The sequence below is a fragment of the Salmo salar genome, chromosome 05 (genome assembly GCF_965601325.2).
Source record: "Salmo salar chromosome 05, fSalSal1, whole genome shotgun sequence".
Taxonomy (NCBI): domain Eukaryota; kingdom Metazoa; phylum Chordata; class Actinopteri; order Salmoniformes; family Salmonidae; genus Salmo; species Salmo salar.
This window is the reverse complement of record NC_138295.1, coordinates 82165582-82180334: the sequence shown is the minus strand read 5'-3', so window position 1 is coordinate 82180334 and position 14753 is coordinate 82165582. Positions and strand designations below refer to the sequence as shown.

The following is a 14753-nucleotide window of genomic DNA, read 5'->3' as shown; positions in this document are numbered from 1 at the left end:
ACAGCCCAATAATCAAACATTATTCACACACCAGACTTGCAAAGATCTCATAAATTAAAGTGGCTAAAGCGGCTAAATGAAAGTGAAGTTTATAATACATAAGAATGTCCAATGTCCTTATGTTTACAGGAAATCCATCTGGAGAAAAAATATGCACTTCACTGAGAATGCTGTAGAGGGTGACAAAGGTTAACAAACAACTGTAACCGAGAATAACCTTTGAAAATAATGAATTCTCAACTACCAGTTTCTGCAGTCTGCAGGCGCCATGGTAATAGTCTGATTACTATTACCATGTTTCTGATTACAGACAGCTCACAGAAAGATTACACTTCAAATGTAATTGTGGAGAAGGTTGCAGAGGTATGGCAGAGCTCTCCTTTGGCTATTTGATAAGAGAAGAACTCACTTGAGGTAATGGTGTCCTATTGGGTGGATCTCTTGCAGTGCAACTCATTCTTGGAGTTGGACAAGAGCTGATTGATGAAAAAAAATCACATAAAACATGCTTCATTTTGAGATTTAAAAAAACATTCATTTAAAAAAAAAAAATAGTATTTTCCAGTTTGACTTAGTCAAGCTGTTGATCCAACACAATGTTCAGTAAATGATCAGAACAACTGGAGATGAACACTGATCATACCTGAGGAGGAATATGGACTCCCTGGTATCTTTGTCCAGTGCACTCTTTGGTCTGAGCTCTGTCATGTTGTCTAGGAGAAGAAGAAGATTAGAACTATGTTCAGACATAGCACCTACACTGTCATCAGCTGTCATCAACATGTCTTCTTCCACCTTCCCAGAAAGCATTACCTAATCGGAATGATTTGTTGGGGTGCATGCAGACGGGCTCCTCTGCCCCCGCCGCCCCTCCCTGTACCCCTCTGTATCCCCCTCCTGGTCCCTGGGAGGTCACTGAGACAGGTGTCACTGCTGATGACTGGCTAGAGGCACAGACACCCCTCCTCCCCACACTGCAGCCAAAGGAAAGGTCAGCTATCAGCTAGTGCATATCAACTAAAGTAAAACACCACCAGACTACAAACAGCAAGGAAACACATGACCTTAGACTTATGTAACTACACAGTAATAAGACACCTGTAGTAGCAACACTGTAGTTACATAGAACCTGCTGTGTTATTACATGGTTATAGACTTTAGAGGTATAGGTTATTACACAAGTGAAATGGACTGTTATCTTATGGTCATATTGCACTTAGTAAATCATATTCAACATCAGCAACACGTTTGTGTCTGTGCTCTGTGAAGTCCTTTGTCTTCCTGCCACTAACAGCTCACAGTACAACCCATCTGATTGGGCAGGTCCAGGCTCCATCCTGAACACAAAGGCATGGTTTATGATAACATCAGACCAACATGCATTCTCAAGAAGTTATGTCATGAGAAAAGGCCGGGGAGGGAGATATGTAACTGCACAACAGTGTTTGGCGTTGAAACAGGTGAGACAGAGCTTCTCAAACAGTTTATAAATGACCTGTCTATGTACATTAAACTAACATTGGCAGACAAATGCTTGCTGTACAAGTCCATTTCCTACAATTGCAGAACAAAGGTTTGGACTTTAAAGGGATACTTTGGGATTTTGGCAATGAGGCCCTTTATCTACTTCCCCAGAGTCAGATGAACTTGTTGATACCATTTTATGTACAGTATCTGCATCCAGTATGAAGAAAGTTAGAGGTAGTTTTGCAAACTAATGCTAACAAGCAGTCTATGGTATCTGTTAGCATGATAGACTTCCAGTCGTTGCACTAGCGCTAGTTAGCAACTTCCTTCAAAATGCATGCAGAGATAGAAAAATGGTATTCACAAGTTCATTGCCAAAATCCTGAAGTATCCCTTTGAGGGGATCAATAAAATGCTAAAATTCAGCATGTTACAAATAAACTTGGATTTGATGTTTAACATGTAATCCATGTCCAAACATGAAAGACCCAATATAATGCTTTGTGTTGAGGCCAGAGGCCACAATTAGAGGAAATGGTGCAAACCACCAGGGAGTGTAATGAGGTAACTCCTTTGAGGAAACGAGACTGAGACCAGGCCTGTATTCACAAAGCATCTCAGAATAAGTGTACTGATCTAGGATCAGTTCCCTCCTGTCCATATAATCGTATTCATTGTGATCTAAAAGGCAAAACAGATCCTAAATCAGCACTCCAACTCTGAGACGCTTTGTGAATAAAGGCCCTGATGGTTATATGAAATATAAACATTACCTGGAGCTGAATGAGACATCTTCTTCTTCTTCCTCCTCGCTGGTGTGGACCTCGGAGAACACTCCTCTCCAGAATGGGTGGACCAGTAACTGAGCCCAGTTTATCCTAAGGAGAACAGTTTTAAAAGCTGAAGTCTAATAAAGCACTCTGTTTCTGACCAAACTTATGTCGGCCTACTTGTCCTACACAGGTAGCCTAGTGGTTAAGAGCGTTGGGCCGGTCACCGAAAGGTCGCTGCTTCGAATCCCTGAGCCAGCAAGGTGGAAGAATCTGCCGTTCTGCTCTTGAGCAAGGCAATTAAACCCCAACAACAACTGCTCCTTGGGCACACCTCTCTGATTTAGAGGGGTTGGGTTAACATTTCTGTTGAAGGCATTCAGCTGTGCAACTGACTAGGTATCCCCCTTTCCAAAGGTCATATGTCAAAGGGATAATGTGAATTATCCATCATAGAAACTTCAAACCAAGAATCTGATTTGGTGAAGGGAGTAGGGACGTACCTCTTCTGAGGGTCTTTCTGAAGCAAACCTTTAAGCAGGCTTTGGAACTCTTGTGTAGGCTTGCAGGAAGAAGCCCCTTTAACAACAAAGACGATTTGGACTAGAATTAAGATGCTCTTATGACATAAAACATATTTTGTTAAGCAATAAAAATTGGCATTTTACCCATTTGCCTTGGAGATTGAGGATCCTGAAGTAATATCAGCTCAATCAACTCAGAAAACGTCTCGGAGAAGAATGGTGGTTTTCCTGACAAATGACCACAAAACAAGACAAAAGTATTTAGGTATGAAATGAGTACTGTTATTAATGTCAATAAATCAAGTGATTTGATAGCCTGAGTGCCAGTCTGTTTGTGCTACTGTGCCAACTACTTGTCACTAATTGTAATGGCAATGAGTTGGCAAGAGGACAAACAGATCTGGGACACAGCCCAAGTGATTTGATGAGTACCTGAAAACATCTCATAGAATATACAGCCCAGGGCCCACAGATCACTACTGATACTGTGGTCCCCCCCTTTGACCACCTCTGGTGCACAGTATACTGGAGACCCTGAAGAAAGACAAAGACATCTCCATTATACAACATATTGAAAAGCGTGATATAACATGATATTGTGGCGACCCTGTGTTTATAAGCGTGGATATCGACTCTGCCACTTGAGCATGCTTTTGTGACTTTGGGCCAGAAGGTTGAGGGTTCATCGACAACCGCGAGCAAGCTCACTCTCCCTGCCTGTTTCATTACACTGGGGTCAGAAGTTGGATTACCCATCTTGCCTGTTTCATTACAATGCGGTCAGAAGTTGGATTACTCTCCCTGCCTGTTTCATTACACTGGGGTCAGAAGTTGCATCACTCTCCCTGCCTGTTTCATTACACTGGGGTCAGAAGTTGGATCACTCTCCCTGCCTGTTTCGTTACACTGGGGTCAGAAGTTGGATCACTCTCCCTGCCTGTTTCATTACACTGGGGTCAGAAGTTGGATCACTCTCCCTGCCTGTTTCATTACACTGGGGTCAGAAGTTGGATCACTCTCCCTGCCTGTTTCATTACACTGGGGTCAGAAGTTGGATCACTCTTCCTGCCTGTTTCATTACACTGGGGTCAGAAGTTGGATCACTCTCCCTGCCTGTTTCATTACACTGGGGTCAGAAGTTGGATCCCACTACTCTTCTGACACCAGTGTAATGAAACAGGCTGAGTTTGTCCTGCGAACAATGTAGCGACCCTGTGTAGGATATGTGATAGAACATTCTAGTAAACATCCAATAAGTAAGGGATAATCAACGAGGGCCTATGTGTTCTATGGAAAATCAGGAACGATGCGCTAATGGAGTGGAACTAACCTTCCACGGAGTTGCATTATTTTCCAGAGAACGCATTGAGCACCGAGTTGATTATCCCTTTTATACCATGGCTATAATTTAACACATTTTCCAGTAGACGTGTTAATTTACCGGTAGAAATCCACTGATGTAGCTAGCAAGTTTACTCAATAGCTACAGTAGTTGCCTTGGTAACCAAACAAACAGACTTCCTAGTTTAGCTAACCAAACCATCAGTCCTAGCTTGCTATTATGAAAATCGAATTCAACAATGCCAATAATGTTTTCAATTCGACTTATGCTTTCAAAAGCAGCACAAACATAGAACATGTAAGAATGAACTAAAGCCATTGAATTCTACCATGGGGATATACCATGCGTTATAGGGAAATTATACACACTCTAGAATGCCCTTCAATCCAATCAGATACGAGTATTCAACAATGCCATGGTATAACAATATGTACTGTAAGGGTCACCTTGGATTCTGTTCTTGATATTTCTTCTCGATGTGTTTTCTTTGCCATCCCCTCCACCTGTTTCCTCTGCTGTGACTAAAGCGAAAAACTCCTCCAGATTCTCCCCCTCAGCTTTAGACAGGCAGAAGTTAGAGTACTTCAATGTGCCAGGGCCATCCAACAAGATCTATAGGAGGAAAAAACACAAGGTCATAATCAAATTCCACTGACTTCATGAAATCAAAACTGAGACACAAATAAATGTTGGCTAAAAATAATCAGCATTGCTTAGTTGACAAAAAGAGCTCATTGGGTGTACAGTGTTAGGATGGTTTGTTCCATAGAATGTATTAAATGTCAGATGAGCCTCGATATAGAGTCGATTGTTTGACCAATTGAAAATGAGAGAGTCATGACATCTATACTGTACCGCACCTTGGAGGGAGTGAGGTCAGAGAACACGATACCAGCATCATGGATGTATCTCAAGCCTTTGACCAGATCGATGGCAAATTCCCTCACTACATCTTCTGACAGGCACTCATCCTGGGTGATGACTGACTCCAGTGAACCCCCTAAAATATAGAGACATTATGAATGATTATTATTATCCTACCATTATACACTATCAAATCACATTCATACTTTGTGAAGCGTAAAAGTAAAAGGTTGACATAAGGTAACAATGGTATTCTTACAGTACCAAATAAGCATCTCACCTGTGCACAGTTCCACTACAAGCCATAGATGGTTGCTGGTTTCGTACCACTCATAGAAGGTTACCACATTCTCATGTTTTATGTCATGAGTTAGCCGTACCTGTGGATACACCATGGGCTCAGTCAGTGTTCAAATCAAATTGTACTGGTCACATACACGTTTAGCAGATGTTATTGCGGGTGTAGCAAAATGCTTGTAAAATGTTACTCAGTCAAACCAGTTGAAAGGGATGTGTGTACTACTAAGAAGTGATGCTGGATACTTACGTGGTTTGTAATTTCATGTCTTTTTGACTTGTCACTGCAAATAATTGCAACAAAATTGATGCTCCCTTTCCTCCTCCCCTTATAAACCACTGACTTGTGTCCTGTTCCAATTTCCTCATACAGGATGAAGTTTTCCATCTGCACAAAAGATTCTCAAGTTAGGGAAAGTGGTTGGAACTAGTAAATGGCATTTGCATTTAGCTAGTTAAACTAGGTCGCTAAATGCTAGCTGATTTGCTAGGTAACGCTAACGTTAACTGCTTTACTGACAGAAGCAAACTGTGCAGACCAACTGTACGGTCCATGCAAGTTCAATCATAAAACCAGACAGCCAATTCCCAAAAACAGATAAACAGGTTAATACATGCAAGAATACACAAACTAACTGTAACTATATCACGAACTAGTTAAATTGCTTTATAATAAAAATACATATTATTAAAAAGCGCTGGTTTTACCTTCAAATCCCCCTCCAACTCAAACTCAAAGCGCGAAGTTTGTTACCGGATATCACTTTTGGATCATTTCATTCCTACTGTAGGGGGGTAGAAATACATGGTTTTAAGAAAAATTAAGCTAATCATTTTTTATTTATTTTTTACATTTGATGGATGTAAAACTAATATTACACTTTAAAATGTGTATGAAAAGGATCCATAACAAGCATTTACTAGTGTCTTATTGTATTTCATTATTTTGCTTGAATACCTCTGACTGAGCTATTCCTTGGTTACTAGGATACAAGGAAGGACGCGGCAGTAGTGCACACACAATGCAAGGTTATGCGTCTTCTTGTGAACAGAGACAGACAAAGCACAGAGTTTTCATACTAAAACATCTTTGGACAAAGCAGGCCCACATAATGTTGACTGCCTATTCAAACTGTGGACATAGGTCTAGCTAGCATTCGCAAATATGGTGATAATTATTGGATCCATCCCTCCAACCTGGGATAGACCCATACACTAAAATATGATATTATATTCTATATGAATTAGCTATATATTGTATTATATTATTATATCCTGTGTAAAATAAATCCCTGGAACCTGATAGATTGTATAGTAGCTAACTCTCCCTTTCTTTCTCTAGTGCTCTGTCTGTCTGTCTGCCTGTCCTCGCCCACTCTGCCCACTTCCTTGCTCCCAGAAAACTCCTAACCTGGCTTTGATAGCTATTGAGGGAAAACTGTAGAGGGGCAAGCAAGGATAAATGCACAGGACAGTGCACTTCAATCTGAACTGTTACTGAACTGGTGTGAACATGGAGGAGGTGAGGGCCCTGGCGGAGTGGTGCCAGGAAAATAACCTCTTCCTCAACGTCAACAACACGAAGGAGCAGATCGTGGACTTCAGGAAACAGCAGAGCCTCTATCCATATCGATTGGGCCGCAGTGGAGAAGGTGGAAAGCTTCAAGTTCCTCTACGTACACATCACTGACAATCTGAAATGGTCTATCCACACAGACAGTGTTGTGAAGAAGGCGCAACAGCGCCTCTTCAACCTCAGGAGGCTGAAGAAATTTGTCTTTGCACCTAAGACCCTCACAAACTTTTACAAATGCACAATTGAGAGCATCCTGTCGGTCTGTATCACCGCCTGGTGCGGCAACTGCACCGGCCGCAACCGCAGGGATCTCCAGAGGGTGGTGCGGTCTACCCAACACACTCTGCCCTCCAGGACACCTACCCCACCCGATGTCACAGGAAGACCAAAAAGATCATCAAGGACATCAACCACCGAGCCACGGCCGGTTCACCCCGGTGCCATCCAGAAGGCGAGGTCAGTACAGGTGCATCAAAGCTGGGACCGAGAGACTGAAAAACAGCTTCTATCTCAAGGCCATCAGACTGTTAAATAGCCATCACTAGCCGGCTACCACCCGGTTACTCAACCCTGCACCTTAGAGGCTGCTGCTCCATATACATAGACATGGAATCACTGGTCACTTTAATAATGGAACACTAGTCACTTTAATAATGTTTACATACTGCTTTACTCATTTCGTATGTATATACTGTATTCAATTCTACTGTATTTTAGTCAATGCCACTCCAACTTTGCTAATCCTAATATTGATAGATTTCTTAATTCCATTCTTTTACTTTTAGATTTCTGTGTATTGTTGTGAATTGTTAGATACTATTGCACTGTTGGAGCTAGGAACACAAGCATTTAGCTACACCCGCAATAACATCTGCTAAATATGTGTATGTGACCAATAAAAATTGATTTTGAAGACATTAAGTGAAGCTTGTTGTCGGGCAGAGCAAGTAGATAAAGGTCAGATGTTCTTTTGAGTGGTCAAAGGGCCTTTTATTCTCTGGTGTTTTCAGACAACACACATACAGTAGGCATAATCTCTCTCCTCTCTTTCTCTGTCTCTGTCTGTCTGTCTGTCTGTCTGTCTGTGTGTGTGTGTGTGTGTGTGTGTGTGTGTGTGTGTGTGTGTGTGTCTGTGTGTGTGCGTGTCTGTGTGTGCGTGTGTGTGTGTGTGTGTGTGTGTGTGTGAGAAAGAGAGCGAGAGAGAGAGAGCATGCACATGCTTGCGTGTGTGACAGATACAGATCAATGAAATCAAAATATTGTCACATGCATACAGTCTATTGTCAGGTGCCACTGCCAACAAGGCTTGACAGTAGCAAACATGCTCCAGGTAGGGCCTACGCTACTCTATGGTTGACCACTGTGTGCTACTCTATGGTTGACCCCTGTGTGTGTGAGAATGTGAGTATGAGTATGAATGTGTGTGTGTGTTTGTGGGTGACATAAGAAGTTATGATCTATTCTTTTCTACTCTGTCTTCAAGGTCTAGCCTGGTAACATACAATACAGATGGAACGTAGACGTGTACTTTAATAGGCCAACCATTTGACAGAATTAGTCTGTAGCCGCCTCCCTTCACACTAGCACCTAACCCATTCATAGATGCTAACTGCTTTAGCACCTATTGACAATATTATCTTCTGGCCGGGGGAGTTTTGTTAAGATCCCTAGACGCTCGATAGAACATATGGAACATATTTTTCATATCAGCAAGAAATAATAATGATAATAATAATAAAGCTTAAATTACTACACACCTTTATAAGGTTAGGGTTATTTTATTCCCCCAAAAAATATTTAACCTTTATTTAACCAGGTAGGTCAGTTGAGAACAAGTTTCCATTTACAACTGCGACCTGGCCAAGATAAAGTAAAACAGTACGACAAGAACAACAACACAGAGTTACACATAAACACACATACAGTCAATAACACAATAGAAAAATCTATGAACAGTGTGTGCAAATGTAGAAAAGTAGGGAGGTAAGGCAATAAACAGGCCATGGAGCGAAATAATTACAATTTAGCATTAACACTGGAGTGACAGATGTGCAGATGATGATGTGCAAGTAGAGATACTGGGGTGCAAAAGAGCAAGAGGATAAGTAACAATATGGGGAAGAGGTATTTCGGTGTGCTATTTACAGATTGGCTGTGTACAGGTACAGTGATCGGTGAGCTGCTCTGACAGCTGATGCTTAAAGTTAGAGAGGGAGATATAAGACTCCAGCTTCAGTGATTTTTGCAATTGGTTCCAGTCATTGGCAGCAGAGAACTGGAAGGAAAGGCGGCCAAAGGAAGTGTTGGCTTTGGGGATGACCAGTGAAATATACCTGCTGGAGTGCGTGCTACGGTGTTGGTGTTGCTATAGTGACCAGTGAGCTGAGATAAGGCGGGGCTTTACCTAGCAACGACTTATAGCTGACCTGGAGCCAGTGGGTTTGGTGACGAATATGTAGTGAGGGCCAGCCAACGAGAGTATACAGGTCGCAGTGGTGGGTAGTATATGGGGCTTTGGTGACAAAACGGATGGCACTGTGATAGACTACATCCAATTTGCTGAGTAGAGTGTTGGAGGCTATTTTGTAAATGACATCGCCAAAGTCAAGGATCGGTAGAATAGTCCGTTTTACGAGGGTATGTTTGGCAGCATGAGTGAAGGAGGCTTTGTTACGAAATAGGAAGCTGAATCTAGATTTCATTTTGGATTGGAGATGCTAGTCTGGAAGGAGAGTTTACAGTCTAACCAGACATCTAGGTATTTGTAGTTGTCCACATATTCTAGGTCAGAACCGTCCAGAGTAGTGATGCTAGTCGGGCGGGAGGGTGCGGGCAGCAATCGGCTGAAGAGCATGAACTTAGTTTTACTTGCATTTAAAAGCGCTGGAGGCCACGGAAGGAGAGTTGTATGGCATTGAAGCTTGTTTGGAGATTTGTTAACACAGTGTCCAAAGAAGGGCCAGATGTATACAGAATGGTGTCGTCTGCGTAGAGGTGGATCAGAGAATCACTATCACCAGACATCATTGATATATACAGAGAAAAGAGTCGGCCGAGAATTGAACCCTTTGGCACCCCCATAGAGACTGCCAGAGGTTCGGACAACAGGCCCTCCGATTTGACACACTGAACTCTATCTGAAAAGTAGTTGGCGAACCAGGCGAGGCAGTCATTTGAGAAGCCAAGGCTATTGAGTCTGCTGATAAGAATGTGGTGATTGGCAGTCAAAGGCCTTGGCCAGGTCGATGAAGACGTCTGCACAGTACTGTCTTTTATCGATGGCGGTTATAATATCGTTTAGGACCTTGAGCGTGGCTGAGGTGCACACATGACCAGCTCTGAAACCAGATTGCATAGTGGAGAAGGTACGGTGAGATTCTAAATGGTCGGTGATCTTGGCTTTTGAAGATTTTAGAAAGGCAGGGCAGGATGGATATAGGTCTATAACAGTTTGGGTCTAGAGTGCTTTCCAATCTTTGGGGATCTCAGACAACACGAAAGAGAGGTTGAATAGGCTAGTAATAGGGGTTGCAACAATTTCGGCAGATAATTTTAGAAAGAGTCCAGATTGTCTAGCCCAGCTGATTTCTAGAGATCCAGATTTTGCAGCTCTTTCAGAACATCAGCTGTCTGGATTTGAGTGTAGAAGGGGGGGCCTTGGGCAAGTTGATGCAGGGGGTGCTGAGATGTTGGCCGGGGTAGGGGTAGCCAGGTGGAAAGCATGGCCAGCCGTAGAAAAATGCTTATTGAAGTGATCGATTATCGTAGATTTATCGGTGGTGACAATGTTTCCTATCCTCAGTGCAGTGGGCAGCTGGGAGGAGGTGCTCTTATTCTCCATGGACTTTACAGTGTCCCAAAACGTAGTGTTTCCACACAACCATATCTCCATGTCGGCCACCTGTGCTAATTAGTTATCTAGCTTGTCCTGAACAACTGTGTGTAAATGTAACTTTGGAGAAAGTGTAGTTCGTCACAGCTTATGGATCTGTGCAGTAGGCTAAGAGTATCGTTTTTATTTGAAATATTATTTCTCACTGATATGAAAGATAAGGAGCATATGTTTTGAAAACCGTTTTGCAAGTGATGATTATTGATGCTTCTAAACGTTAAAGCACAGTGTCAGAATTGTAGTTCACACACATCCAACAATGTGCGAAGCTAACTGATCAAAACCCTACAGATAATAAGGGTTTTCAAGAGCTATAGCACCCTCCAGCTGTGAGGAGAGTGATGTCATCATGTTCGATGCGTTCAAGTGGAATGTGACACTGGTAGCGATCAGCGTGGATTTTGGACACACTCACACCCGGCTTTCTCTACAACTTGATGAAATCTTGTCGTATCCGATTCTGTGTTATAGTACTGCACTCTTATTATTTTTTCGCCATAACTTGGAGGCTTCTCTGAGACAGTGTAAGCTAAACGCTGATGCTGAACGAACCAAGAAAACGAAACATAGCATGCTGCGTGCGCTACTTTTCTTTCATCCGTAGGCTACATTTGCTTCAGAAGTTTTCTCCCCAAATGTAAGCGACGGCGAAGGTGTTTTTGTACGTTTCTTTGGTTGTTAATGCACTTTTACTTTTTGTGCTATTTAGTATTTTGTCTATAAAACAGACCAACAGTTCCATGGACAATATTTTAGAAAAGCGGGTGGTCTCCATTTACGGAACACAATTGGCGAGTGAATGAATTGAGGCCATACACAGAGAGGAAACAGTTGATTAGGCACTACGAACTGAAATCATTCGGAATCTTTGTCGCTATTCACGTGGTAAGTGTCATCACAGTTCATTGAGTATCGGCTGCCTACAATTGGAAACATTGTGTCAACGTAAATAAATACTGATTATTATGTAGCATATGCACACATTGTGTTACACCCCTACCTCATTTGCGCACACTGTATATATACTTTTTCTACTGTGTTATTGACTGTATGTTTGTTTTACTCCATGTGTAACTCTGTGTTGTTGTATGTATCGAACTGCTTTGCTTTATCTTGGCCAGGTCGCAGTTGTAAATGAGAACTTGTTCTCAACTAGCCTACCTGGTTAAATAAAGCTGAAATAAAATAAATAGCTCACTGACCGACATTTTGACAGGTTACTTTATGTGCACGAGAGTGCCCCAGCTTGTGGATCAGTAGAATGTGATGTGACATTCTGATTCCATTTCTCTCCCTCCTTAAATCCAGATGCAAAATCGAAGCCGTGTGTCTAGAGGCAGGGTTTAATAAGCTTTCTTATACAAAGCAGATTGATCCGATTACATTCAAGCTTTCTTAACGTTTAACTGAACCAACACTGAGGCCTAATGGCTTGCTGTCTTCAAGGTATATTTGGTCAATGTTTCATGCAGAGGCTGGTGGACTGGGAGTCTTTTTCTTGAGGGCCACGATGGACTATAAATGAAGCAGTCGAGAAGGCATTTTTTTATCACAATGACACCTTCCTTTTATTTCCATTATATGAGCAGTGAGGTAATGGATCTTAACCCGCTGCATAGCCTAACACATATTGGATAACTTTGTTCCTTTCATGTCTCCAGACTTACAAGCTTTCCACATTGCTGGCTATGTTTGGCCAGAAGCATAGGCCACCATCCCAGACTTTAATACCAGAGATACTGAGGCCACCTGGACTATTTACATTGACACCCCTCCCCTTTGTTTTTACACTGCTGCTACTCACTGTTTATTATCTATGCATAGTCATTTTACCCCTACCTACATCTACAAATTACCTCAACTAACTCGTTAATGTTATTTTACTGTTACTTTTTATTTTATTTTTTACTTTAGTTTATTTAGTAAATGTTTTCTTAACCAACAATGCAGTTCAAGAAATGGAGTTAAGGGCTTGTAAGTAAGCATTTCACGGTAAGGTCTACTACACCTGTTGTATTCGTCACGTGACAAATAACATTTTATTTGATTTTGATTTGTTCTTAGCTGTTCTCAACTACACACACACACACACACACACACACACACACACACACACACACATCATTTCTATCTGATACACTGGCATTTTGAGATCCAATATTCAAGGCCACATTAAATGCAGTAGTTCAAACATACATGTGTGTCATAATCATGCCCTATTGGTACCATGCCAGACTTTCATGCATTGCTATTGAGGCTGCTCTCAACTACTCAACCACACACACACACAGGTCTGTGGTGGTGTTTCCATCTGATACGGTGGCACATCCAATACTCAAGGCCACATTAAGTTCAAACAATCGTGTGTCATAATCCTAATCATGCCCTATTGACCATTGTGAAACACGTGTCACATAGGTGCCCTTACTAAATCACCCTGGTGTCTGAAACTGAAAGCAGCCTATACTCTACTGCTGCTGTGACGATGTGTGTGTGTGTGTGTGTGTGTGTGTGTGTGTGTGTGTGTGTGTGTGTGTGTGTGTGTGTGTGTGTGTGTGTGTGTGTGTGTGTGTGTGTGTGTGTGTGTGTGTGAGAGAGTCAGGATCAGCCGGGGCCATGCCATCCATGCGTGATTTATAATCCCTGTGTTTTAACAGATTGCATCCGAGCAGCTCAATAATTGTGCCATTCCCTGCAGCAGAGAGAGATGATGGGTTGTATAACCAACCATACAGCTGAGCATTAGGACTGGGGTTATATATTGTTCTTAGACATAGTTCATGATCCCACTGTGATTTAGTGTGGAGAGACTTTCGAGGAACACATGGGTCCATTGCTTTCCTACTCATTTCACAATCTCTGGGAAAAGCGACTGGCCTTATCGTCTCTTGCATTTTCTCATCTTAATGCATGAGTGATTTCTTCTTCTCTGCTCTTCTGCACGTGTGTTTTGGCCTGAACGCCTGGAGAGCTTGGTCGTGTTCCCCTGCTCAGACGTTGCGTGCATCAACCAATGGTTGCGTGTCACATCATCGACTGTGCCGTTGGGCACCAGATTGCTATAACATATGATGTGGTAAACTGATGCCTATCCAGGCGTTGTTAGATCTGGTATGCTTCAGCAACACCTGGGCAGAGGAACGCTCCCCTCATCTTTCTAGCTCCTCATCCCTCACTCTCTCGCTCACCCCTAACCTCACTCTCTCACACCTAACCTCACTCTCTCTTGCTCACCCCTAACCTCACTCTCTCTCACACCTAACCTCACTCTCTCTCACACCTAACATCACTCTCTCTCGCTCACCCCTAACCTCACTCTCTCTCGCTCACCCCTAACCTCACTCTCTCTCGCTCACCCCTAACCTCACTCTCTCTCGCTCACCCCTAACCTCACTCTCTCTCGCTCACCCCTAACCTCACTCTCTCTCGCTCACCCCTAACCTCTCTCTCTCTCGCTCACCCCTAACCTCTCTCTCTCTCTCGCTCACCCCTAACCTCTCTCTCTCGCTCACCCCTAACCTCTCTCTCTCTCTCTCGCTCACCCCTAACCTCTCTCTCTCTCGCTCACCCCTAACCTCTCTCTCGCTCACCTCTCTCTCTCTCGCTCACCCCTAACCTCTCTCTCTCTCTCTCTCTCTCTCGCTCACCCCTAACCTCTCTCTCTCTCTCTCTCTCTCGCTCACCCCTAACCTCTCTCTCTCTCTCTCTCTCTCTCTCTCTCGCTCACCCCTAACCTCTCTCTCTCTCTCGCCCGCCCCTAACCTCTCTCTCTCTCTCTCTCTCGCTCACCCCTAACCTCTTCTCTCTCTCTCCTAACCCCTCTCCCCTAAGCTCTTCTCTCTCTTTCACCTCTAACTCTCGCTGCTCCTATTTATGGCAGCCAGTATCACTCACTATAATTAGGTGGTTCATGTTGTGTCTGTATGTCCAGTCCAATCCTGCTAGGCTAGATTTGTTTGGCCTATCCTATTCTAACTTGCCTAGAGCTGAGGTATAGACATGGCTAATGAACTGATGAAAT

At 42.9% G+C, this 14753-nt stretch overlaps 2 protein-coding genes across 2 annotated transcripts in view; one reads left to right on the top strand and one right to left on the bottom strand.

Annotated features, from left to right (window-relative positions):
* The window catches only part of LOC106605905 (serine/threonine-protein kinase ULK4), a 333812-nt gene extending 327762 nt beyond the window's left edge, over nucleotides 1-6050 (bottom strand). Inside the window, exons 1-12 of the mRNA XM_082975734.1 lie at nucleotides 5973-6050; nucleotides 5515-5652; nucleotides 5248-5347; nucleotides 4964-5103; nucleotides 4550-4715; nucleotides 3194-3295; nucleotides 2906-2989; nucleotides 2741-2816; nucleotides 2241-2345; nucleotides 814-974; nucleotides 644-713; nucleotides 410-476 (exon numbers count right to left, since the gene is read on the bottom strand). Of these exons, the coding sequence (XP_082831860.1) occupies nucleotides 410-476; nucleotides 644-713; nucleotides 814-974; nucleotides 2241-2345; nucleotides 2741-2816; nucleotides 2906-2989; nucleotides 3194-3295; nucleotides 4550-4715; nucleotides 4964-5103; nucleotides 5248-5347; nucleotides 5515-5652 (1209 nt within the window). The 5' untranslated portion in view covers nucleotides 5973-6050. The remainder of the gene's footprint in view (nucleotides 1-409; nucleotides 477-643; nucleotides 714-813; nucleotides 975-2240; nucleotides 2346-2740; nucleotides 2817-2905; nucleotides 2990-3193; nucleotides 3296-4549; nucleotides 4716-4963; nucleotides 5104-5247; nucleotides 5348-5514; nucleotides 5653-5972) is intronic.
* A 5029-nt stretch (nucleotides 6051-11079) lies between these two features.
* The window catches only part of LOC106573947 (trafficking kinesin-binding protein 1), a 79779-nt gene continuing 76105 nt past the window's right edge, over nucleotides 11080-14753 (top strand). The window contains exon 1 of the mRNA XM_082975731.1: nucleotides 11080-11617. The gene's annotated coding sequence lies outside the window, so the exon portion shown is untranslated. The remainder of the gene's footprint in view (nucleotides 11618-14753) is intronic.